Source organism: Triticum dicoccoides, chromosome 2A (assembly GCF_002162155.2).
Source record: "Triticum dicoccoides isolate Atlit2015 ecotype Zavitan chromosome 2A, WEW_v2.0, whole genome shotgun sequence".
Classification (NCBI taxonomy): Eukaryota; Viridiplantae; Streptophyta; class Magnoliopsida; order Poales; family Poaceae; genus Triticum; species Triticum dicoccoides.
Window position 1 is genome coordinate 223,631,499 of NC_041382.1, and position 27,377 is coordinate 223,658,875.

Genomic DNA, 27,377 nt, shown 5'->3' on the forward strand with positions numbered 1-27,377 from the left:
AGAAGACACATGTTGATGGTAATGTCACCATCTATAAAGCTCAACTTGTCGCAAAGGGTTTTCGAAAAATTCAAGGGGTTGACTACGATGAGACTTTCTCACCCGTAGCGATGTTGAAGTGTGTTAGGATTATGTTAGCAATTGCTTCATTTTTCGATTATAAAATCTGGCAGATGGACTTCAAAACAGCATTCCCTAATGGTTTCCTTAAGGAAGAGTTGTATATGATGCAACTAGTAGGTTTTGTCGATCCCAAGGATGCTAATAAGGTATGCAAGCTCCAACGATCCATCTATGGACCGGTGCAAGCATCTCAGAGTTGGAATGTTCATTTTGATGAGGTGGTCAAAGCTTTTGGTTTTATACAAACTTATGGAGAAGCTTATATTTACAAGAAAGTGAGTGGGAGCTCTGTAACATTTTTAATAGTGTATGTGGATGACATATTATTGGTTGGGAAATGATTTAGACTTTTTGGAGAGCATAAAGGGTTATTTTAACAAGATTTTTTCAATGAAAGACGACCTAGGTGATGATGCTTACATATTGGGCATCAAGATCTATAGAGAAAGATCAAGACGCCTGATAGGACTTTCATAGAGCACATACCTTGACAAGATTCTGAAGAAGTTCAAAATGGACCAGTCGAATAAGGGGGTTCTTGTCTATTTGCAAGGTGTGAAGTTGAGTAAGACGCAAAGCCCAACCACGATAGAAGAAAGAGAAAGGATGGAAGTCTTCCCCTATGCCTCATCCATAAGCTCTATGATGTATGGCATGTTGTGTACCAGAATCGATGTGCACCTTTCATAAGTCTGGCAGGTAGGTAGCAGAGTGATACAGGAGTAGATCACTAAACAACGATAAAAAATATCCTTAAGTACCTAAAGAGGACCAAGGAAATGTTTCTTGTTTATGGAGGAGACTAAGAGCTTGTCGTAAAGGGTTACATCGATGCAAGCGTTGACATTGATACGGATGACTCAAAGTCTCAAACAGGATACATATTTTTTGAATGGTGGAGTGATGCGTCTCCAACGTATCTATAATTTTTGATTGTTCCATGCTATTATATTATCTGTTTTGGATGTTTTATATGCATTAATATGCTATTTTATATTATTTTTGGGACTAACCTATTAACCTAGAGCCCAGTGCCAGTTTCTGTTTTTTCCTTCTTTTAGAGTTTTGTAGAAAAGGAATACCAAACGGAATAAAACTTTCGCGATGATTTTTCTTGGACCAGAAGACATCCAGACGACTTGGAGTGCAAGTCAGAGAAACCACGAGGCAGCCACAAGGACAGAGGGCGCACCCAGGGGGTAGGGCGCGCCCCCACCCTTGTGGTCCCCTCGTGACTCCACCGACCTATTTCTTCCGCTTATATATTCCCATATATCCCAAAAACAACCATGGGAGCCACGAAAACACTTTTCCACCACCGCAACCTTCTGTACGTGTGAGATCCCATCTAGGGGCCTTTTCCGGCGTCCTAACGGAGGGGGATTCGATCATGGAGGGCTTATACATCAACACCATTGCCCTTCCGATGAAGCGTGGGTAGTTTACCACAAACCTACGGGTCCATAGCTAGTAGCTAGATGGCTTCTTCTCTCTCTTTGATTCTCAATACCATGTTCTCCTCGATGTTCTTGGAGATCTATTCGATGTAATACTTTTTTGCGCTGTGTTTTCCGAGATCCGATGAATTGTGGATTTATGATCAGCTAATCTATGAATATTATTTGAATCTTCTATGAATTCTTATATGCATGATTTGATATATTTGCAAGTCTCTTCAAACTATCGATTTGGTTTGGCCAACTAGATTTGTTTTTCTTGCAATGGGAGAAGTGCTTAGCTTTGGGTTCAATCTTGCGGTGTCCTTTCCCAGTGACAGCAGGGGCAGCAAGGCATGTATTGTATTGTTGCCATCGAGGATAAAAAGATGGGGTTTTCATCATATTACTTGAGTTAATTCCTCTACATCATGTCATCTTGCTTAAAGCGTTACTCCATTCTCTATGAACTTAATACTCTAGATGCAAGCTGGATAGCGGTCGATGTGTGGAGTAATAGTAGTAGATGCAGGCAGGAGTCGGTCTACTTGACACGGACGTGATGCCTATATTCATGATCATTGCCTTAGATATCGTCATAACTTTGTGCTTTTATATCAATTGCTCGGCAGTAATTTGTTCACCCACCATAATATTTTCTATCTTGAGAGAAGCCTCTAGTGAAATCTATGGCCCCCGGGTCTATTTTCCATCATATAAGTTTTCGATCTATAATTTTAGTTTCTGATTTACTTCCTTTGCAATCTTTTAATTTCCGATCTATAAACCAAAAATACCAAAAATATTTACTTTACCGTTTATCTATCTTTATTATATCTCACTTTTGCAAGTAACCGTGAAGGGATTGACAACCCCTTTATTGCGTTGGGTGCAAGTTGTTTGATTGTTTGTGCAGGTATTCGGTGACTTGTTCATTGTCTCCTACTGGATTGATACCTTGGTTCTCAAACTAAGGGGAATACTAACTCTACTTTGCTGCATCACCCTTTCGTCTTCAAGGGAAAAACCAACGCAAGCTCAAGAAGTGGCATGGAGCAGTCAGTTGGAGTAGCTCCAAGCAGAGTGTGGTAGCAGCATCTACATGTGAAGCGGAATGCATAACTGCTTCGGAAGCGGCATAGGAAGAAGTCTGGATGAAGGAATTTATATCTGATCTAGGAATGGTACCTAGTGCATCGGATCCAATGACTATCTTTTGTTACAACACTCGTGCCATTGCCATTGCCAGGGAACCAAGGTTTCACAAGAAAACAAAGCACATCAAACGCCGCTTCAACTCCATCCATGATTGCAAAGTACATACGGATTTGAATGTTGCAGGCCCATTGACTAAACCTCTTCCACGCGCAAAACGTGATCAGTACCAGAACTTTATGGGTGTTAGATTCATTATGATGTAAACTGGATTATTAACTCTAGTGCAAGTGAGAGACTGTTGGAAATATGCCCTAGAGGTAAAGATGTTATTATCATATTTTCCCATTCATGATAAATGTTTATTATCCATGCTAGAATTGTATTGATCGGAAACTCGGATACATGTGTGGATGCATAAACAACACCACGTCGCTAGTGTGCCTCCACTAGACTATCTTGTTGATCAAATATTGTTAAGGTTTCCTAACCATAGACATGAGTTGTCATTTGATAACGGGATCACATCATTAGGAGAATGATGTGATGGACATGCCCAACCGTAAGTTTAGCATTAGATCGTGTCACCTAGTTTATTTGCTACAACTTTCTTCATGTCAGGTATTTGTTCCTTAGACCATGAGATCATGCCACTCCCGAATACCAGAAGAGTACTTTGTGGGTTATCAAACATCACTTCATAACTAGGTGATCATAAAGGTGCTTTACAAATATTTCAGAAAGTGTTTGTTGGGTTGCATGGATCGAGACTAGGATTTGTCTCTCCATGTGACAGATACATATATATCTCCGGGCCCTCTCGGTAATACAATATCACAAGAAGCTTGCAAGTATGTGACTAATGAGTTTAGTCACGAGGGTCTTTTATTATGGGACGAGTAAAGGGACTTGCCGATAATGAGATTGAACTAGGTACAGAGATACTGGCAATCGAATCTCGAACAAAGGGAATTCTATATAGGATTAGCCGAATCCTCGACATCGTGGTTCAACCGATAAAGATCTTTGTTTAATACGTGGGAATAAATATGTGCATCCAGGTTTCACTATAGATTATTGATAGGGGAGGAGTCTCGATCATGTCTAGATGTTCTTAAACCCGTAGGGCCACACACTTAACGTTGGGTAATGCTAGGTAGTATTGGGATATTATGGTGAATTCCAAAAGAAGTTTGGAGTCCTGGATGGGATCGACGACATCATGAGGAGCTCCGAAATGGTCTGTAGGTAAAGATTTATATATGGAAAGTCTTATTCAGGGTTCCGGAGAAGTTCGGGAATTTTTGGTAGAGTATCGGGAAGGTTCCAGAAGGTTCTGGGGGTTCCGCCGTGGGGCCCAACGACCAGGGAAGGGCCCACATAGACCAAGGGGTGGGGCTACAGTCCACATGGGCTAGCCGCACCAGCCCCAAGGCCCATTTTGTTTAAATCTAGAGATAAGGTCTTATCTCTAAATATAAAGGGTTGGATCTAGAGATAAGGTGTTATCTCCAACTTTAACGGGATTTCTCCCTTGTGGCCGGCCCTAGGAGGGTTTGGACGCCCTCCCCTGCCCCCTATAAAGAGAGAGAGGCGCATGGGGGCAGCCACCCTTCCACCCTTGGCCATCGTCTCAACCATCTCCCTCCATCTCCTTGTTCGGTTGCGCTTGGCGAAACCCTACCAGAGTTCTGTTGCCGCCACCGCCACCACCCCAACGTGTTGGTTCCAATTCCATCTACCTATTCACCCTCCCTTGCTGGATCAAGAAGGCGGGGACGTCATCGAGCTACACATGTGTTAATCTCGGAGGTACCGTTCGTTCGGTACCCGGGTCGGATTGGATAGCGAAGGAGTACGACTACGCCAACCATGATCTCTAGATCGTTAACGCTTCCGGTCTACAAGGGTATGTAGACACACTTCCCTCTTGTTGCTAGCATCTACACAAATTAGATCTATGGTGTTTCGTATGATTTTTCTGTTTTCCATGCAATGTTACCCATCAGTCGCGGCATGCAACTGGCCACATCCGGTAGCTCATCATCCCGGGTTAAAATCCCATTAACCCTAACATCCAATGCACTTCACATTTTAGAGGTGAGATGGATTTACATGGTTCTTGCCCTGATACACGACCGACGTAATCTTCACCGCAACTCACCGTCCTCCTCCATCTTTGCCTCGCCATCGACCATCCTCGGTATGCCGGTGCCACCCATCTACAAACACAACGGTGAGAGATGGGTGAGAGAGAGATGAGAGAAGGGTCCAAGTGGCTGTACGAGAGGGGGGAGAGATAGATAGAGAGAAAGAGTGATCGTGTGAGCTAACCTCGTGTCAACGGATCATCGTTGTTCTACACCTAAGCCGCCATACTCAATGCACGAGACCGCCGCCACCCTGCTCTGGAATTGGGAAACAAGTGTTAGGGATTTGGAGGCCCTGATTTTGAGATCAAGTGGTTATGAGCCACGGTAGGGGATTTTTGTGAGAAAATAAATCCAAGGGTTCTTTCGAAACATATCATGCCACATGCCCCCTCCTTCGTCGTCTGGTCGCTGACAGTGGGACCCGTGCCACGCTGCCTAGCCTAGTCAGAGTCAAATTCGTATCCAAATGAGAAAAGCATTGTATGTCCACACAAGAGCCAAAATTTTCCACCACTTCGATGTATACCGTAATTTGTAGCACCAAAGTGGCCGTTTGTGTCAAATTCTGGCATCACCAATGTAATTGACTCTTAAAAAAACTTGTTAAACATCTAGTGCTTTCATTAGGATTTAAATGTATGGTTGAATTATATTGATCGATAATCCAAAGCAAGGCTGCATGGCAAAATTTGGTTTAGTTTTTTTTTTCTTTTTGAAAAAGTACAGCGTCGCGTTTCTATCCGCTGTATGTGGACATGTTATCCACGGACTTTGATGCGTTCGATTGATGCACCGCGTTGGAGGAGTTGGCAGAAGTAATAACCGTTTTAATCTATTTTTCTGTTTTGATGAGAAGCCAACAAACCGTGTTAACAAAAGCGTGTTATTTTTTTCAAAAAAACAAAACAAAACCGTGTTATATGTGGATCCATTATTAAAGTCCAAAAGCAAACGGCACTATACGGCACTGCCCCATTTCTTCTCCTTTTCCTTTTCTCCGTACCAACTTTTCTTTATTTTTCTTCCCGAGATTTCAATTCTTGCCCGTGTGTATTAGTCGCTCTCACGATTGGGGGCGACGCTAATCGCGGTGCCACCACTTCCAATCCACTCTCGCGGTCGCCGTGCCGAGCTGTTCCTGCTCTGTCTTCAACCACTCCAAGATTTGTTCTTTAGACGCCTGCAGCTTCGGTGCGCAGGGACGGAGGAGAGCTCGGGACTTGGTTCAGAGCTTAGGATCTTTGTCGGTACGCGTCTCCGCCATGTTCTAGGTTCGATGTGCTTGCTGACGTCTCTGTTCGTGGATTGGGTCGCTCTTCCATCTTATGGAAGATTAGGTATAGGTATCATTCCGTGTTTTGGGTTCGTTTTAGGTAGGAGATCGAGAATTTGATCTGACTGGAAAGCTTGTCCCATCTTTGGATCTGACAGTGGCGCAACAGCTTGATGCAAGCTATGGTAGCTCATTCCCAGGAGCTCTCTACTTCTGCACTTGTATTTATCAATCTTTTCAACTTTCGTGTCGTGCATATGTTCTTGGATTCAGTAGATTTCTGGTGCTGGTGTTTTACAGATTGGTGGAAACGATCCTGTGTGCTGTAGTTTTCTTCTTTTTCCCTGGGTGCCGCGTTGGCGACGTTGCTTTCTGTCGGCCCTTTCTTTTGTCTTACCCAATTTGCGTGTATCCTTATCTCCTCTGATTGTTGCTTCCGGTGTCACCAAAGCGACCGGCCATCTATCTTGTCCTGCAATTCTTGCATTCCTTGCACCGGATTGGGAGTAGAAAGAGGTCAACCTGTGTCAAAGGCAACTGCTTCTTCTTCTCTTATTTTCCCCTTCTGCTGTTCTTGTTTGAGTTCTGCTTCTAGATCCAGTTTCGGCTCTCTTTTCTTTTTGTTCCAGTCTCTTGAATGAATTATTACTTTGTGGATTCAACGATGAGACGTGGATGAGTTCGTGTATGATCCAGTATTCCAGTATAATAATTGTTTTCCTTGATTTTTTTTGAGAGGGCTTTTCTTGGGTTGCTTACAGATTCAGGTTTCGATTGGTTTCGTCTGCTCGGCTGACTGGGTTGTAAATTTGGAACTGGAAGGAAGAATTTGAGCACAGATGGGCCAGTGTTGCAGCAGAGCTACGTCCCCGGATTCTGTCCAAGGAGGAGCCAATGGCTATGGCTATTCTCACCAGCCAAAACAAGCACAAACACCTCCTAGTTACAACAATGCTCAGCCACCACCACAAGCTGAGGTGAGGTACACACCGCCAGCGATGAACCCTCCTGTAGTCCCACCTGTGGTTGCCCCCTCAAAGCCCATGCCGGACACGATTCTCGGCAAGCAGTACGAGGATGTGCGCTCTGTCTACTCGCTTGGCAAGGAACTTGGTAGGGGGCAGTTCGGGGTGACGTACCTTTGCACTGAGATCAGCACTGGCAGGCAGTATGCTTGCAAGTCCATATCCAAGCGCAAGCTCGTGAGTAAGGCCGATAAGGAGGATATCCGCAGGGAGATCCAGATCATGCAGCACCTATCTGGGCAGCCAAACATAGTGGAGTTCTGTGGAGCATACGAGGACAAGGGCAGCGTGCATGTTGTAATGGAGCTCTGTGCAGGCGGGGAGCTGTTTGATCGGATTATTGCCAAGGGGCACTACTCAGAGCGCGCAGCTGCTACAATCTGCAGAGGAGTTGTGAATGTTGTGAATGTTTGCCATTTCATGGGAGTGATGCACCGCGATCTGAAGCCGGAAAACTTCTTGCTCGCGACCAAGGATGAGAATGCAGTGCTCAAGGCCACTGATTTCGGGCTTTCGGTCTTCATTGAAGAAGGTAACACAAATGATATATAAGCTGCATATGCTTGCCAACTGCATTTTGTTGTTGGACACCTCTCATAGCAACTGGATATATCTATCTATCAAGTCCATAGGGCATAGGCTGCTCGTAACTATTGTATTGCTGTTGGACTACCTAATAGGGTTGGAGTTCCCTAGATGGTCTAGTTTTGGATTTGACGAGTTTCAATGCTGTTCATTCCGAGTCGTGGAGAAATCGAGCAGTCAAGCCATTTTGGTGATGCTATGGGCAGTTTTTTTTGTGTTGACATAAACATACCATGTCAATATGCTTTCAGTAAATAAAGTAGAGAAGGAAAGTTTTCTATACCGATGGTCCAATCTTGGGTTCACAGTGAACCATCTATTTTTTAACCATGCTAAGTTTGGGTTAGCATTGAAAATTAACATCTGATTCCATGTTAGTTACTATGAGCGCATAGGGAAGGCGTCGGCAGCTGCTTAATGGTTGCTCCTCGGTCTTTTGGGTTGTCCTCATGGTTTAGCCTATCCACCGTGGTTTTGGTGGAGTCGATTGTCTACATCCAAGGTGTTCTCATTGGGATTCCTTCGTGATGTAGATGTGTGAGGGCTTGGGACAGTTGCATGTTGGGAATGCCTATGGGGTTGGCGGTGTGGTCATGGGGTCCCAGAATTTGGGAGAAGTCCGCATGTGGTCTATTTGTATTGGTTTTCGTCCGGTTCTCCATTAATTATCTGGGCAACTCTCTTCTTCTTAATTAATTGATGAGGCAAATCTTTTGCCTCCGTTTTGAAAAAAAAAACTATCAGCGCATGATAGAACTAATCATGTAAAGGGAGTTTTCTAGAGGCATTGCGACTTTGATATTGAGGTAGTCATGCTTCAATGGAGGCAACCACCGTCCTGTAGAATTGTAGCTCATGGAATTATGCAGAAAGTCTTTGTGTTGCAAAGATTAAGACTGAATGGCTATTCATTTGTGCTGTTTGAACTCTAGTTATTGTATACAAAATGGACTTTTGTTCATGTGTACTAACTACTAAGCGTCTTCCAAATATATCAGGAAAAATGTATAGGGACATCGTTGGAAGTGCTTATTATGTTGCTCCTGAAGTCCTTAGGAGAAACTATGGTAAAGAGATAGATGTTTGGAGTGCAGGTGTTATTCTGTACATTCTTCTCAGCGGTGTTCCTCCATTCTGGGCTGGTAAGTTTGCCTCTAAAGTCCTGATGTACTTCCACCTTCTGAATTCAGGTATACAATTATTGCAGCAGCATGTTGTTATTCATCTTCTGTTTTACTTTGCAGAAACTGAGAAGGGAATATTTGATGCTATTCTTCAAGGGGAGATTGACTTTGAAAGTCAGCCATGGCCATCAATTTCTGAGAGCGCTAAAGACCTTGTGAGGAAGATGTTGGCGCAGGATCCAAAGAAAAGAATTAGTTCAGCCCAAGTTCTTCGTAAGCTTCTTGACAGTACATTATTAACCTTCAAATCTTAGTTCTTTTCGCCAAAATCTGATATTTTTTGTGTATGCTGGATCAGAACATCCATGGCTCAGGGAAGGAGAAGCATCAGATAAACCTATTGACAGTGCTGTTCTTTCTAGGATGAAGCAATTCAGAGCAATGAATAAACTGAAAAAGATGGCTCTAAAGGTTATTATTATCTTCATGCTCATAACTGAATGCCTTTTTCTCTGGTGCTTATAAGCAAGTGTGTATGCAGGTTATAGCTTCAAATCTTAACGAGGAAGAGATCAAGGGCCTGAAGCAAATGTTTATGAACATGGACACAGACAACAGTGGGACAATCACATATGAGGAACTCAAAGCAGGACTAGCCAAACTTGGATCGAAGCTCTCAGAAGCTGAAGTAAAGCAGTTGATGGATGCGGTACACAACTCTTCTGAACTACTCCCTCCGTCCCATAATATATGACGTTTTTGCAGTTCAAAAACGTCTTACATTATGGGACAGAGTAGTATTACAGTATTTTTTTCCAACCATGATATTTTTGACATTGTATACCTACCTCTTGATCCATTCCAGGCTGATGTGGATGGCAATGGATCAATTGACTACGTTGAGTTCATAACAGCAACCATGCATAGACACAAGCTCGAAAGAGACGAGCATTTGTTCAAGGCGTTCCAGTACTTTGACAAAGACAACAGTGGGTGAGTATTCTAATCTGAACTGTCAATTCCTACAACTGATAGTGTTGTTTTTTTCATCAAACCTTACCAGTGAGACATGATATTCACAGGTTCACACTTCATTAATGTTAGTGTGGACCAAACGATAGTTATATAATGCACCTGCACAAAAGAGATGAACCACATGGCTTGATTTGACAAAGGATTACCTTGCTTTAATGCAGCTTCATTACAAGAGATGAACTGGAGACTGCTTTGATTGAGCATGAAATGGGCGACGCGGATACCATAAAGGACATCATATCAGAAGTCGACACAGATAATGTAAGTCTGCGTATTGGCAGTATTTTCTGACTACAACCTGTTTGTTCCTTCCATTTTCTTGATGGCGCTCTTGTGGCAATTTACAGGATGGGAGGATTAACTACGAGGAATTCTGCGCTATGATGAGAGGAGGGATGCAGCAGCCAATAAGGCTCAAGTAGTCTTTCCTTGTAGAAATGGTGTACCATTAGCAACTGTTCTTGGTTCCTTTTTTTTCGCTGCTGCACGGATGAGAAGTTCTCTTTGGCGTTGTTGAGATGATTGTGTATATCTTGTGGCCTTTTGCTCGTGCATGTTGTTCCTCAAGTGTTTTGGACCTACTTTCTTCTGTAAGTTGGTTTTTGCAAGTACATCTAATAAAAGAGTATTTTTGCACGTCAAATGTGCATATTTAAATCCCAGTGTTGCCAGGCAAATGGCATTAGGAACATAATTTGCAGGAAAGAAGCCTAATTTCCAAGAAATTTCTGTCACATTCTGTAAATGATTTTCTTTTAGAAAAGACGGCAAAAGGTATCTTATACTAGTATTTGATAATTATCAAGGAAAATGATAGTTGGGAGGACAAGAAGACACAACAGCAACAACAAAGACAAAAACAAGGCCTTTCAATCCCAAACATGTTGGTCTAGGCTAGAATTGAAACCGATAAGATAAGATACTGAACCTAAGTCATGGATTTGGTACGTGGATAGCTAATTTACACACACCTCTGTCCATGATTAGTTCTTTGGTAATATTTTTGTCCTACGAATCTCTTTTAACGGACTTCTTCCATGCTAAAGATTGGTCTACCCTGACCCCTTTTTACATTATCAGTGCTTCTTTCATGTCAAAGTTTGGTCTACCCTGCTCCTCTTTGATATTATGAGCACGTTTCATTCATCCACTATGCACGAGAGCTTTTGGAGGTCTGAGTTGTATATGCTCAAAACATCTTAGATGATGTTGGACAACCTTCACTTTGATCGGTGCCACCCCAACTCTCTAATGTATATTATCATTTGACCTAATCCTTTCATGTTAGCCACATATCGTCTTAACATGTGCATCTCTGCTACACCTAACTGTTGGTATGTCGCCTCTTGGTTGGCCAACATTCCGCGACATACAACAACACAGGTCGGACTGTTGTCCTATAGAACACGCCTCTTTTAGCTTTTGTGACACTTGTCACGCAGGACGCAAGCTAGTGCCACTTCACTCATCCAGCTTTGATTCGATGGATCACATCTTCATCGATGTCAGCATCCTTCTCCAGGATTGACCCCAAATATTGAAAGATGTCCTTCTAAGGTACCACCTGCCCATCCAGGCTAACCTCCTCATTGTGCCTAGTAGTACTAAAACCACATCTCATGTACTTAGTTTTAGTTCTACCAAGTCTAAAACTTTTTGATTACGAAGTCCGCCTCCACATCTCTAACTTTCTATTAACCCCCGTTCGGCCATCATCGACTAGCACCACATCATCCGCAAAGAGCATGCACCATGGAATATCTTCTTGTCTATCCCTTATGACCTCATTCATCACCAAGTAAGAAAAGATAAGGACTCAAAGCTGACCTATGGTGTAGTCTTATTTTATTGGAAAATTTTCGGTGTCGCCATCACTTATTTGAACACTTCCACAACTTTATCATACATATCCTTGACGAGGGACAATCTACTTTGTTGGGACTTTGTGTTTCTCCAAGGCCCACCACATATATTTCGTGCTATTTTATCATTGGCTTTCTTCAAGTCAATAAACACCATATGCAAGTCTTTCTTTTGCTCCTTGTGTCTCTCCATTAGTTGTCATACCAAGAAAATAGCTTCCATGGTCGTCCTCCCAGGCATGAAACTTCTTATTGAGCGGCCCTCAATGACTCTATCACATAGCTTCATTGTATCGCTTACCAGCTTAATTCCATGGTAATTAGTACAACTTTGAACACCCCCCTTTTTCTTGAAGATTGATACTAATATACTCCGCCTCCATTCTTCGGGCATCTTGTTTGACTGAAAGATGAGGTTGAAAAGCTTAGTTATCCATACTATCACTATGTCTCCAATGTCTCTCCACACCTCAATGGGGATATCATCATGGCCCATCGCCTTGCCTCTTTTCATCCTTTTTAATGCCTCCCTGACCTTAGACTACTAAATATGTCGCACAGAGTGTCGGTTGGTATCATCAAAGGAGTCTTCTAGCTCAATCGTATAGCTCTCATTCTCTCTATTAAACAGTTTGTGGAAGTACTCTCGCCATCTATGCTTGATCTCCTTGTCCTTCACCAGAAGTTGATCTGCTCCATCCTTGATGCATTTGACTTTGTTGACATCCCTCGTCTTCCTCTCCTGGATCTTGACCACCTTATATATGTCCCTTTCGACTTCCTTCGTGTTTAAACGTTGGTAGAGGTCCTCATACGCCCGACCCCTTACTTAACTCACAACTCACTTTGCGGCCTTCTTTGCCACCTTGTACTTATCTATGTTGGTTGCACTCCTATCGAGATGAAGGCATTTGAAACAATTGTTCTTCTTAATAGCCTTCTAGACATCATCATTCCACCCCAAGTATCTTTAGCTTTGCTTCCCATGGTCACCCTAAACCCCTCTGGAGCCACCTTCTGAATGAAAGTCGTCATCTCTATCAATATATTGTTTGCATCGCTGCCCTCCTCCCAAGATCCCTCCTTAATAACCTTCTCCTTGAAAGCCTGAGTTGTCCCCCTCCCTTGAGATTCCACCACTTCGTTCTAACAAGTTTGGCACGCTTATCCCACTGGACACGAATCCGATAGCGGAAGTCAGGCACCACAAGATTATGTTGAGGGACAACACTCTCTCCATGTATCACCTTACAATATAGTCAAGCATGCATGTCTTCCCTTCTAGAGAGAACAAAATCAACCTGCTAGAGTGTTGACCACTGTTAAGTCACTAGGTCGGATTCTACCTAAAATCATGTCATAGGCTAAAGCGAAGCTTAAGACGTCATCTCCTTATTGATTCCTATGACCATATCCAAATCCCCAATGCACCCCTTCAAAACCAGTGTTAGATGTACACACATGGTCATTGAGATCCCTCCTATGAAGAGCTTCTCACCAATAGGTACACTCCTAACCAAGTCCTCCAGTCTTTCCCTAAACCCCTTTTGGTGCTCTCATTGTGGCCTACTTTTGGGGCATACACGCTGATAACATTGGGAACTAAGTCCACCAATGACCAACTTGACTAGGATAATTTGGTACCCTTGCCTCTTGACATCTATGACCCCATACTTGAGGTTCTTTTTTATCAAGATGCCTACTCTATTACTGTTTGTAGTTGCCCCCATATACCACAACTTAAAGTCAATATCCTCCACCTCCTTTGCCTTTTGTCCGCTCCATTTGGTCTCTTGGATGCATACGATATCAACATGCCTCCTCACCACTGTATCAACTAACTCATGTACTTACCCGTCAGGGATCCTATATTCCAGCTATCTAAGCAGATTCTACTTGGACCGACTAGCTTCCTCACTCTTCGCACTCATCGAGTCAAATGCCAAGACCCTTGCTCATTTTTTCACTACACACGGGTGTCAATGTAGCTCATCACTAAGGATGCAATGAGTTGATTGTTGCTCACTTATCACTGTATCCAGATTAAGATACGAGGTTCCACCAAGGGGGTGACTGCCCGACCCTTTCCCATTTAACACCACACTTGGGTTATGATATGGCGCGTTCAACAATGTTCTATGAGGTTTCATATCCATAAGAGTGTGATACGTCTTCAATGTATCTATAATTTATGAAGTTTTCATGCTATATTTACATCATTTATCTATGTTTTTGGCACAATATTTATTTGTACTAACCTATTAATCCTGTGCCAATGGCCAGTTACTATTTTCTATTGTTTTAGGGGTTTTTAGGTGAAAAATTCATGGAGACGGAATGAACTAATTTATTTTTGTGGATTTTTCTAGAACATATCTGATTTTTGGCAGAAGAATCAACACAAGGCGGTGCCTGAGGGCCCCACGAGAATAGGTGGCGCGGCCACCCTCAAGTCGCACCATGTGTCCTTGTGGAGAGACTATAGGTCGGTTGGAGCTCTTCTTTGACCACAAGAAAGCTAATATTAGGGGTAGATCATGTACAAATTTCACCCTATCAGAGTTACGGATCTTCGGCTATTTAAGAAACGGTGCTCGGCCTCAGAAATGGTAGACAAAAATAGAGGACAAAAGAGATATCCAATCTAGGGGAGAGCTCCCTCTCTCCCGAGAGGGCCAAGGAAGAAGGAGGGGGCACCTTCCCTCTCTTCTCCGGTGGCGTCGGGGCGCCGCCGGGGACATCTTCATGGCGACCATCACCAACAACTTCTCCCCCATTCTCATGGTGATGCATGACTAGTTTTTGATGGATTCGATCTTGATGTATCATGAGCTTTATTAATATAGTTGGATCTTATGAACTCCATCTCCCTCTATCCTTTTTGTGGTCAATTGAGTCTTGCTCTTTGAAGTTTATTTATGTTGGATTGAATACTTTGGATTTGATATTACATGATGCATGTCTAGTAATTAACTTGTAGATACCTGAGGTGACATTGGGGGTACTCGAAGCATAAAAGTTGAACGATAAGTATCATATGTGTTGTTGACTTGTCGTAGTACGATTTCTGGGACTACCCGTGGCACTTTGTGGGTGGCTCAGTGATGTGAACTAGGGACCCAATCTTTCGATGAGAGGGAGATAACTACGATTTTTATGGGACTTGACCCTCACGATCCGGCTACCAACCATACAGGGAGAACCGTACACGACTGATATCCACGGCAATCGTTGAACCAACGCCACGGTGTTATCGACCGAGCCAACGACGCGATCGACCTATCAACGAAGGATTTTTCCTGCAAGCAAATCGAAAAACATGCAAAAAATAATAGCCAAGCAATCTCAAAATTGCGGATATGCTAGATGAATAAATCTCACAAGTTGAGGTTCCGATAGAATGTCTTGACGGTCGCACTAGTCGCTATGAGCGAAGACAAATAAAAGTAGCAATGGCTAAACTTCTCTAAACAAAACCCGAGTCTAAACCCTAATTTTAGCTAACTATTTATTAAGAGCGGCGGCGGCCTTGCGCTGGTTGACGGACGCTAGTCGTCCAGAGGCCAGATACTCCACGGCTCACAAAGACGTGACGTGCTTCGGTTGTTGACAATACGTGGCCCAACTGTGTACGGGGGCACTAATTGATTTTGTATTGCTGCCTCCTTGCACCGTATGACGGGCTCCTAGATACATCCATTTCTACGACGAGTAATTTGGAACGGAGGGCGTACACATGTGTGATTGAAGCTAGCAAAGGCAGCCTCCTCCTTCCCGATGCCTTGTACATAGGGCCTTAGTTGATTGTACGTGTACCAACATGCATATGAAGGGACGTGTGCACTTGTATGCATCATGTAATCTTCAACACTATCTCTCATCTTCATATTTATTTCGCATAATTCTACAAAGGAAATAAAATTGTGTAGTATATTTACCCCTGATAATATAATTTAACATTATAGAATTATCAATAAAAATTACCTGAAAAATTTCTCATGTAATATGCCCACATCATCCTCCCTTTCTTGAAAACAAAGCCGTCCTCGGCTTTCATTTATCTGGAACACATTATAGAGCAACGCAAAAATAGAAGCAACATATATAGGCATTTCGCGTTAGCTCATGAGGGTGTGAAATTTTTATAATAGCACCATTATGAATATCATGATAAATTTTATGCCTCACAAAGTCTATATATGAATTATGGGAGTGCAAATGAACTATCTGAACACACAGAACGTCCAGATCAGAAGTTGGAACACTCAACGGATAAATTTCAGTATTGATAGCAAGCATACTATGCGTATTATGATCAGTTGATTTAGCTTTTTCATTATGTATTATTTCATCGGGGGTCATAGAAAGCAAGTTAATGGTTTTTCTTTCAAACACAAGAGCATACGAATTTGCTCTACCATGATGAGTAACACTATTATCATATTGCCAAGATCGACCTAACAATAAGGAACAAGCTTGCATAGGTACGACATCACAGTCAACGTAATCATGATATTGACCAAGTGTAAATTGTACTCTCACATGACGTGTTACCTTCAACTTACCACAGTTGTTGAACCATTGGATGTAATATGGACGGGGGTGTCTCGTAGTTGTGAGGCAAAACTTCTCTGCCATCTCTGTACTCGCCAAATTACTGCAACTTCCACCATCAATGATCACACGAACTGAATGTCCTTTGACAACAAACTTAGTTTGAAAAAGATTATGGCGTTGATGCAACTCAGCATGCCCCACCTGTCCACTAAGTACTCGCATGGTTATAAGGCTTGGTGAGGGAGTCCTGGATTAGGGGGTGTTCGGACAGCCGGACTATAACCTTTGGCCGGACTGTTGGACTATGAAGATACAAGATTGAAGATTTCGTCTTGTGTCTGGATGAGACTTTCCTTGGCGTGGAAGGCAAGCTTGAAAATACGGATATGTAGATCTCCTCCCATTGTAACCGACTCTTTGTAACCCTAGCCTCCTCCGGTGTCTATATAAACCGGAGGGTTTAGTCCGTAGGACAAGAACAATCATACCATAGGCTAGCTTCTAGGGTTTAGCCTCTCTGATCTCGTGGTAGATCTACTCTTGTACTATCCATATCATCAATATTAATCAAGCAGGAGTAGGGTTTTACCTCCATCGAGAGGGCCCAAACTTGGGTAAAAACATCGTGTCCCTTGTCTCCTGTTACCATCCGCCTTGACGCACAGTTTGGGACCCCCTACCCGAGATCCGTCGGTTTTGACACCGACATTGGTGCTTTCATTGAGAGTTCCACTGTGCCGTCACCAGAAGGAAAGATGTCTTGTCTCGTCTTTAAAGACGGTACTACTGTCGGGCGAGCTTTGGCTGTTGGCCAAACTCTCCGGCTAGGCGGTTTCATCATGACCGCCTGTTTGCCCACCGCGCCGACGATGACTTCTCGGGTCATCAAAAACAGCCTCCACGTCAAATCGGCACTCACCGAACAGATGGATCCAATGGAGCTCGCCTTCCTAAATGAGCTCTTGGATCGCATCGCCGCCCTGGGAGTCGCTACGGACTATGATCGGATTGGGCTTAAACACGATCAAAGGGAGATTAACTCTCCGCCAGTCACCCATCATATTGCAGTGGTGGAGGAACAATGCGGTGACCTCTCCTCCATATTGAGGACCAACTATGTCCGGATTCCTGAGCTCTCCGAGCCGGATACCCGTTCGCGGGAGGACAACATCCAATCCCTGAACTTAGAGTCAGGCGGCGGGCCAGGATTATCGGGCAACACCCCGGAACCAGAATTTCCAAAATTAGAAATTCCTCGGCCCCTGGATCCCAAATCGGGTAAGGGTTCGGATTCAATTGCACCCACCCACCCAAACATAAGCGATCTTTCCCACATCAGGGAAGAGCCCCAGGAAATAGTACATCACTATTGGGCCAGATTCCTCCTTGCCATGAACAAGGTTAAGGACTGTCGCGAGGAAGACGCAATCTTATTTTTCTGTAATAATTGCACGGACAAGGGAATCCTTAACGCCATAAATCGCTATGAGATATCACGCTTCGCTGACTTGGCGTCCATAGTACAAAAGTACTGTGCGATGGAAAGTGCCTGGAAAACCGAAACAAACTTTTGGGATAATCCGGCCCTAAATACGAACCCAGTCCGAAATAAAAGGGTGCACTATCAAAAGACACCCGGGTCAACTACCAAAAAGCAAAAAACCCTATATAGGGCATGGAACCGTACTGGAGGGATGGCTCAATGGACCCTGTAAAATTCACAGTACAGAGGGCGCCATACCAACACATAGCCTTAGAGCATGTTGGATACTCCGGCAGGTAGCCAAAAGTGGCGAGGATCTCCTAATTCCAGAATCCATAGAGCACCATCCCAGATATACTAGTACGGTATTAACGGTCTTCGAGACCTTCGCATCAAATAATAGGCGAAAGCAAACACTCCGCAGCCTTGCCGAAATCTACCACGTGGCGACAATAAACCCATGGAGTGACACAACTATTACTTTCAATGCCAGTGACGAACCTAAATTCCAAACAGTCCGAGCACCAGCCGCATTGGTCCTCAGTCCAATTGTGGACGGCTTTCGACTCACCAAGGTACTCATGGACGGCGGCAGCGGATTAAACCTCATCTATGAGGAAAACCTTCAAAAAATGGAAATAGACTGGAACTGTATCGAGCGAAGAAGCACAACCTTTAGAGGAATAATCCCTAGTCAGGAAGCGCGCTGTATAGGCAAAATCACACTAGATGTGGTGTTCGGCACGCCGGAGAATTATAGGTCCGAAGAGATTACGTTCCAAGTGGCCCCGTTCAGTAGCGGTTACAATGCCCTGTTAGGGCGGGAGGCGTTCACAATCTTCCAAGCCATACCCCATTACGGGTACGTGAAGCTCAAAATTCCTGGGCCCAACAGAATTATCACTCTTGCTAGTGATCCGGACACAGCACTCCACGCCGAAAACAAGACAGCCGCACTGGCCCTCGAGGCATTATCCGAAGCCCTAGCGGCTGAGGAACTGACTGCGCTGCGCTCCATGGTGAATAGGGATGATGTGATACTCGATAAGAGATCCAAGTCCACCTCCTTTAAACCGGCGGATGAAATAGTCAAATTCCAAGTCCATCCAACGGACCCTACAAAAACAACTTCCATCCGGGCACAATTAAACCCCGACGTAGACGCCGCACTACGAGAGTTCCTACGCGAGAACTAGGACATTTTTGCCTGGCACCCTTCAGACATGCCAGGAATCCCACGCAGGCTGGCCGAGCACAACCTCAATATTCTAAAGGGATTCAAGCCGGTTAAGCAGGCTCTTCGGCGTTTCTCTGAACCTAAGAGACAAGCCATGGGAGAGGAACTAGCCAAGTTAATGGAGGCCGGATTCATTAGAGAAATAAAACATCTGGACTGGCTAGCAAACCTGGTGATGGTACCAAAGAAGGACAAATCCTGACGCCTGTGCGTCAATTTTAAGGACCTCAACAAGGCTTGCCCAAAGGATCCCTTCCCCCTCCCCCGCATCTATCAAATTATCGACGCTACCACAGGACACGATTCATTGTGTTTCCTCGACGCATACTCCGACTACCACCAAATTAAGATGGTGGAGCCCGACCAAGCCGCAACGGCATTCATCACACCATACATCCCCTTCTTCTTCAACACAATGCCCTTTGGGCTCAAAAACGCCGGCGCAACATATCTGCGCATGATTCAGACATGTCTGGCAAACCAGATCGGCAAAACAGTGGAGGCATACGTAGATGACGTGGTCGTCAAAACCAAACATGTCGAATCTCTAGTAGACAACTTGAGGCTCACATTCGATAACCTCCGAACATATGACATCAAGCTCAACCCAGAAAAATGCATTTTCGGTGTGCCAGCCGGAAAGCTCTTGGGCTTCATTGTATCCGGCAGAGGAATTGAAGCAAATCCGGCCAAGATCCGAGCTTTGTCACAATTGGATATCCCAACGGACCTCAAACAAATCCAGAAATTAACTGGATGCGTGGCGGCTCTAAGACGCTTTATCTCCCGCCTGGGAGAAAGGGCATTACCCCTTTATCGCCTCCTCCGGCGCACCGAACACTTTGAGTGGACGGATGCCGCCACAGCCGGATTGGAAGAAATAAAAGCCATATTGGCAACCAACCCAGTCCTGGCCGCGCCAAACATTGGTGAACCAATGCTGTTATACATTGCGGCAACTCATCAAGTTGTGAGCGCAGTGCTCGTCGTCGAACGAGAAACGGACGGACATAAATTCCCCCTTCAAAAGCCGGTCTACTATGTATCCACTGTCCTTACTCCATGCAAGTCACGGTACCCGCATTATCAAAAGATAGCATACGCGGTATTCATGGCATCCCGGAAGCTGCGACACTACTTTCAAGAGTATTCGATAATAGTAGCCTCGGAAGTACCACTTAATGATATTATAAACAACCGCGACGCCACGGGCCGGATTACCAAATGGGCCATCAAGCTCCTCCCGTTCAACATAACTTACAAGCTGCGGCGAGCCAGTAAGTCGCAAGTATTGGCCGACTTTGTCGCCAAATGGACGGAAGCCGAACTCCCTAAAGAGTACGACGCATATTCCAACTGGATCATGCACTTCGACGGCTCCAAAATGCTGGCTGGTCTGGGGGCTGGCGTCGTTCTGACGTCCCCAACCGGAGATATAGTCCAATACGTACTCCAGATAATGTATGCAGACTCCAACAACGCAGCCGAATACGAGGCCCTTCTACATGGTCTCCGGATGGCAATATCCATGGGCATTCAACGCCTAGAGGTGCAGGGGGATTCGAACCTCGCAATATCCCAAATAAATGGAGACTTTGATGCCAAGGATCCGAAAATGGTGGCTTATCACAACGCCCTCCTAAAAATGTCAGCTCGGTTCGAGGGGCTCGAGTTTCACCATATAGCCCGCGAAAACAATCAGGCGGCAGACGTCCTCGCACGCATCGGCGCAAAACGCGATGCAGTCCCCCCTAACATCTTTTTGGAGAGGCTTTTCAAGCCATCCGTGGTATGGGAAGGGGACACTGGTAACAAAAACCGGACCCAACCGCAATGCCCGATACCGAACACTCTGACATAATCGGAGGCTCTGCCACCGAAATAACATCCTCAGCCCACGTTATAATGGCCATCATCGCCCCGTGGACAGAACCATTCCTGGCCTACTTAACTAGGCAGGAACTCCCTGAGGATCAAAACGAGGCACGCCGCATAGTGCGGCAATCTAAAGTCTACAGGGTCCATGAGGGAGAGCTTTATAAGAAAAGTACCACCGGAGTCCTTCAAAGGTGCATCTCCGAAGAGGAAGGGCGGAAGCTTCTGGCAGAAATTCATGCCGGACTCGGCGGCCACCACGCCGCAGCCCGAGCCCTTGTAAGCAAGGACTTCCGTACAGGTTTTTATTGGCCTACGACCCAGGCAGACACACTGGACCTGGTCCAACGCTGCGTGGGTTGCCAGCTTTTTGCAAATCAAAGCCATATGCCGCCTACCGCCCTCCACACAATCCCCATCACCTGGCCCTTCGCGGTCTGGGGGCTTGACATGGTTGGACCCCTTAAAGGAGGAACCCACAAGAAAAAATACTTGTTGGTCATGGTGGATAGATTCACCAAATGGATAGAAGCCAAGCCTGTTAGGACGGTCGAATCTGGACCGGTGATAGACTTCATATCCGGGGTCGTACACCATTATGGCGTCCCCCACAGCATCATCACTGATAATGGCACGAAATTCACGGCCGACGAGGTAAAACTCTGGTGCAAAAACATGGGCATCAAGTTCGATTATGCTTCCGTCTATCACCCACAAACCAACGGTCAAGTAGAACGAGCAAATGGTCTTATCATGAGCGGCATCAAACCCAGATTAGTGCGGTCCCTAAAGGAATCTAACACGCACTGGGTAGAGGAGCTCGACTCCGTACTCTGGGGGCTGCTGACCACGCCGAATCGCACTACCGGATACACACCATTCTTTATGGTATACGGCGCATAGGCGGTTCTGCCCTGCGGCATAATTCATGACTCACCTCGAGTGCACATGTACGAAGAAAGAGAAGCTGACCTCGATCGGCAGGACAGTCTGGACGCCCTCGAGGAGGAGCGTGACGTGGCAAAAGCCCGTTCCGCATTCTATCAACAGAAGGCTCGAAGATACCAAAGTAGAGAAATACGGGCCAAAACTTATAATGTTGGCGAATTAGTTCTACACCTACCGGAGAAGAAAAAGGACAAACTCAAGCCCAAATGGGAGGGTCCCTTCATTATTGACCAAGTTCTGACTGGTGGGGCGTACCGTCTGCGGGATGCATCGGATAACCCACTCGAGCCGAACCCATGGAACACAGCCAGACTCCGAAGATTCTACGCCTAGCGCCGGACTCAGTGTTCGTCTCCTTCCTCTGTCCATTTTTATACACTATCTATCTTTTATTTCTCTCCTCCTCCCCTTATTTTCTCTCACAGCCTTTAAGGGCCAATTTGTGCCTTGTTTGCACACAACTGGCGCGCTATCCGCGCTCATTATACCTGGGGGCTTCTTTCACAGAAGCTTATTTATTTATACGGGCTTCATGCCCAACACATGTGTCATCCTTCCGCATGTACCTTTTATTCACCATTATATGCATCGATATTACTTAAGTTTTGGCTAAGCTGGGTTGCCTGGCTCTTGTATTTATGCCCTATGTTCCTGTTAATTTGGCTAGGGCATAAGGGGAGCACCTCTACGATTGTTACTGCCGGGTCAGCCGGATGTGTACCCCAGACTGGGTGAAGCCGAAAGCTAGCGTTCTTAAGGGAATATTCGGTCGGTGAACAAAAGACGATTTTTTACCTATTTTCTATATATGCCCCCAGATGTTTTTTGCTGCGATTCTTTTCGCAGTCCGGACATGCACTTTAGGGCATGCATACCCAGGGAAAGGAACCCCTAACAGAACTATTCTCCCTGGAAGATGTTTCTTACTAACCATGTAATATAACATAACTAGTTGGGCACTTGTCTGTTCAAGCACTAATGACCCCTACGCCTGGTTTCCAAGCATGCCCCGGTTCTTATATAACCGAGAGGGTATTCAGATACACTCTGGACTATCAGGTCCTAAGGTTGAAGCGAAAAGGTCCGCCATGACAAATGATCTACAATCCGACTAGAAGGCATTATACATGTCATTTTAATTACATAGTCAACTGGACTGGCTAAATTCCTCTTCTATACCATCCAACAGGCTGTCTAGTCTACAATCCTGTTGGGAATACTTTGCAGCCAATTCTACTTGCCCGTACACTAGGCTAACAGGGATCTCTTTCCCATCGGGCCCCACAGGTCCGACCTCGGCCATGTGGTTTGGGTCAGCCTTGGTATACCGCGTCTTCACCATGGCCCAGGCTTCCTTGGCACCTTGACGGCGGACTGATATCTTCCACAATCGGAAGCGCCGCCATGCTCCCTTCAGCTTCTCTGCAAGCTCTCCAAGGCCTTCAGGCACGGAGAAGGATGGCCACAAGGCCTGGGCAATGCCTTGGATCGACTGCCGAACTCGCTCGTGCAGCTGTAAAAGCTTGGGCAGAAGATCACCCGCAGACCCAGGCATTTCTTCCGCGGGACGACCTGTTAGCATACCTACAGACGTAGCTCTGTTAGTCAACTTCTTCGCCGAACTCTTCTTAAAAGTTCGTTCAAGCACTTACTGAAAATGTCACGTCGAAGCCGCTGATTCTCCTTCACGGAGTCTGACAGTTGGGCACGAACATCCTTTAGTTCCACACCCAGCTGGGTGTTGGCATCCTGGAGATTATTCTTCTCCTGCCTAACCCTCGTAAGCACGCTCTCGCCAGCCTTTAGCCGGCGTAGGAGATGTTGCTCATCTGGATTTCCTCCGGCGTCATCTACAACTTCATTGTCAGATTCGCACATATGCCGCACTTTATATGGTATCTATCATTTTAAATATGTGTTACCAGCGGGGGTCTTCTTGGACTTCTCTTCTGCGGCCAGTGCGACCTGAAGTTGGGCTTTGCACTCTTCAAGCTCATGGGACAGTTGGGTATTCTTTTTTGTAAGAACCTGCATAACAAATGATCCTTAAATCAGTTATTCTAACTGTTTCAAGTCTCAAGGGCTACTGATATATATAATCATCAAATTTTCTCACCCGTATGTCCTTTACATAGTGATCCGTGGCTCTGGCTAGACCATTTTGAGCAGCACGGAGGTACGCTTCTCCCAAGTTGAAGGCATCAAATGCCTCTTGGGAGAAACAAGCATCACGGAGAACGGCTCGGCGACGCCTGTGGTTCTTGGCGCTCTCCACCTCGGAATTTGTGGCAGACAGTCTATCCGCATCCTCTGTCGGAGGAGCATCCGGCGCGCGCCTCGTATTCGCTTCCGCTTCCGGGTCCGGCCTTGGAGCCTGACTGGTGGAGGCGTGATTGGCGACCTCTACGGATATAGTCCGGCGAGCGTTCTTCTTCCTAAGAAAGCGCGGGCGTTAATATGCCTTTAAAGAATGATATCATGGAGTAAGGCGGCGCGCCATACCGCTGCGCCGGTGTCTCAGTCCGGACTGCATTTCTTTTCAGCCTGCCCGGCCTCGCAGCCCCTTGTTGGCTAGTCACCGCGGGCTTGGCATGATGTCCCAAGGGCCTCCCCTGCAAAACACTGCTGGTATACGGTAAGCAAAGTACACAAGGACGGATCCTTTTCAAAATGTCGGGACTTCGGTCTGAGTTACCTGTGAAGTTGGGAGCAGCCCAGGGTAATCGACCGTAATGGCTACCAAGGCATTATCGCTGCTTAATTGGTAAAATACCCTATCAATTAGCTCCATAGATATGTCCGGATCCCCTTGGGAGGCCGGGTCAAGGGACCGCTCTGGATCCTCTAGTTGTGGAGGCAGGCTGTTGATCTCCCTTACAGCCTTACGCAACTCATGCGTTGGAATCGCAAGGTAAGATACTTAACTGTGGGAATATGGAACGGATGGGCATGAAAAGTGTCGACTTACCCAGCTTGGAGGATTGTACATAGAAAATCCGCCCTGTGGATTGACATAGAGGAATTCCTCCTCTTCTCCTTTGTACAAATCGGACAAGATTTTTGCTAGAGCAGCGGTCGAGTCCGGCCCCTTGCGGCCGCAGCGGGTGGCGTCATCCTCCCCATTGAAATCCCACATGGGGTGGCCTCGATATTGAAGTGGTTGCACCCCCCGCATAACGCATATCGCCATGACTTCGATCATGGTCAGTCCTGATTGAGCTAATAACTTTATCCGGCTCATCAGGTAAAGAGCGTCGCTGTCATCTTCCTCCCGAGGGCTCCGTGGACGCCAACTCAGGCGCTTCTTCAAAGGAGCATTGTCGAACTCAGGAAGGCCGATCCGAATAGGATCCGGAAGGGGGATGTCTTCTATATAAAACCACTCTAAAGGCCAGTCTTCGGACGCCTTCTTCGGGGTTCCGGATAGATACCCGGTCCCGGTGATGCGCCATACTTCGGCTCCGCCCACTTGATATATTGACCCCCTCTGAGAACGGGGCACAAGGCAGAACAACTTCTTCCACAGTGCGAAATGAGCCTCGCGACCCAAAAACAGCTCGCAGAGGGCTACGTAGCCCGCGATATGTAGTATGGATGCAGGGGTAAGGCAGTGTAACTGGAGGCCGTAGAACTCCAGGAGCCCCCGGAGAAACAGATGAATTGGAAATCCGAGTCCTCTTATCAAATAAGGGACAAGGCATACCCGCTCTCCTTTGGAGGGATTGGGAAAGCTCTCCGCTTGCTCTCCGCCATTGTAGGTGGCGAGCCCGGCTCGAACCGGGACCATATACGCTGGGGGAGAAATCCCTGGGTCTGAAGATTCACTAGTTGGCTGTGCGGGACGGAACACCTCTCCCAATCTCCGGGCTTAGGGCTGGAGGAACAAGAGGAGGAGCTGCGTCGACCGGCCATGATGGAATGGATTGCTTCTAGGTGCACTCTGATGAATGCTCGCTAAGGGAGGAGGGTGTGGTTTGGATCTGAATCCTCATCTCTTTAATAGGCAGCTCATTTGCATAGCTTGGGGGGTAAGTGTAAAAACACCCTGGCTCTTCACATTCGCTTGACACGTGGAAGGTGGCCATTATTGGGCGTGGAAGCCAAGGAGCGCAGCAGTTACAAGAAGCCGGACACTATTTAACAGGTATTCAGAATTTGGAGAAGAACCCGCCTTGCAATGCCGAAGACAATCTACATGCCGGACTCATCGTCATTGAAGCCTGGTTCGGGGGCTACTGAGGGAGTCCTGGATTAGGGGGTGTCCGGACAGCCGGACTATAACCTTTGGCCGGATTGTTGGACTATGAAGATACAAGATTGAAGACTTCGTCTCGTGTCCGGATGGGACTTTCCTTGGCGTGGAAGGCAAGCTTGGCAATACGGATATGTATATCTCCTCCCATTGTAACCGACTCTGTGTAACCCTAGCCCCCTCCGGTGTCTATATAAACCGGAGGGTTTAGTCCATAGGACAAGAACAATCATACCATAGACTAGCTTCTAGGGTTTAGCCTCTCTGATCTCGTGGTAGATCTACTCTTGTACTACCCATATCATCAATATTAATCAAGCAGGAGTAGGGTTTTACCTCCATCGAGAGGGCCCAAACCTGGGTAAAAACATCGTGTCCCTTGTCTCCGATTACCATCCTCCTTGACACACAGTTCGGGACCCCCTACCCGAGATCCGCTGGTTTTGACACCGACACTTGGGTATTTATCCGCCATATCAGCATTAATATGTATTTCCTTCGTTTCATGCTCCTTAGTGTCACCTGCAGTGACCTGACCTCAAACGGTCAAGCCTCTGTGTATCTGTGCCATCCCTGGATCAGTAGGCTGGCACACACACAATACATCAATGTATATATCAAAGTGCAATCACATGTATAAATAACGTAAAACTGATATATACCTGGTGAGTCTCAGCGGAAACAAACAAACGGGTGTGGAGTCCCATCAACGCCATCGACAGATTGAGTGTAGACCGTAACCCTATACCATATCACTTACTCGTCATAGAAAATACTGCAACATGATACGTTGCAGCCTGTAGGTCAGTGCATTGAATGTACCGACAAGATCACAATAAGGGAAAACAGATGATAAACTATTCTATATGCAATATGGCTTTGTGGCTCTGTGTCTGAGGTTTTTGCGTAAAAGCTGATTTTATTTTGCCTACAACAACGGAATATCAGGAACCTGTATTATAGAGTTTTCTATCATGACATGGTTCCGCCAACCGATGTCTCATAGCCCATATCATCATAAATACCCACAATTAAGTTATCAGTCTGGTGTTGAGAGTTCCGAGATAGACCCAAGTCCAGAGGCTCAATTTGTCCGTAACCAGGGACACGGCTAATCGATTGGGTTTTAACCCTCTGCAGAGGTTTGTAAACTTTACCTGCAAGATTCGATCCCACTTTTTACGTTCTTGCACTTCAGGGTTTTTGAGAACAAGATGATCGAAACATGGTCTTCCGAAGAGTTCCCCTGACCAC

General features: G+C 45.7%; 1 protein-coding gene across 4 annotated transcripts; it reads left to right on the top strand.

The window, feature by feature from the left end:
• Positions 1-5,850: 5,850 nt before the first annotated feature.
• LOC119354322 (calcium-dependent protein kinase 19) lies at positions 5,851-10,552 on the top strand. Of its 4 annotated transcripts, none has more exons than XM_037621055.1 (9): positions 5,853-6,138; positions 6,902-7,697; positions 8,749-8,892; positions 8,995-9,147; positions 9,233-9,345; positions 9,416-9,583; positions 9,740-9,867; positions 10,071-10,170; positions 10,257-10,552. In XM_037621055.1, exons 2-9 carry the CDS (start codon positions 6,980-6,982, stop codon positions 10,329-10,331), a joined length of 1,599 nt encoding a protein of 532 aa, XP_037476952.1. In that variant the 5' UTR covers positions 5,853-6,138; positions 6,902-6,979; the 3' UTR covers positions 10,332-10,552. The 4 variants fall into 4 exon arrangements, with proteins under 4 accessions (XP_037476954.1, XP_037476952.1, XP_037476951.1 ...); XM_037621054.1 differs by having other exon boundaries at positions 5,853-6,114; XM_037621056.1 differs by lacking the exon at positions 5,853-6,138 and adding an exon at positions 6,545-6,673.
• The last annotated feature ends 16,825 nt before the right edge of the window (positions 10,553-27,377 follow it).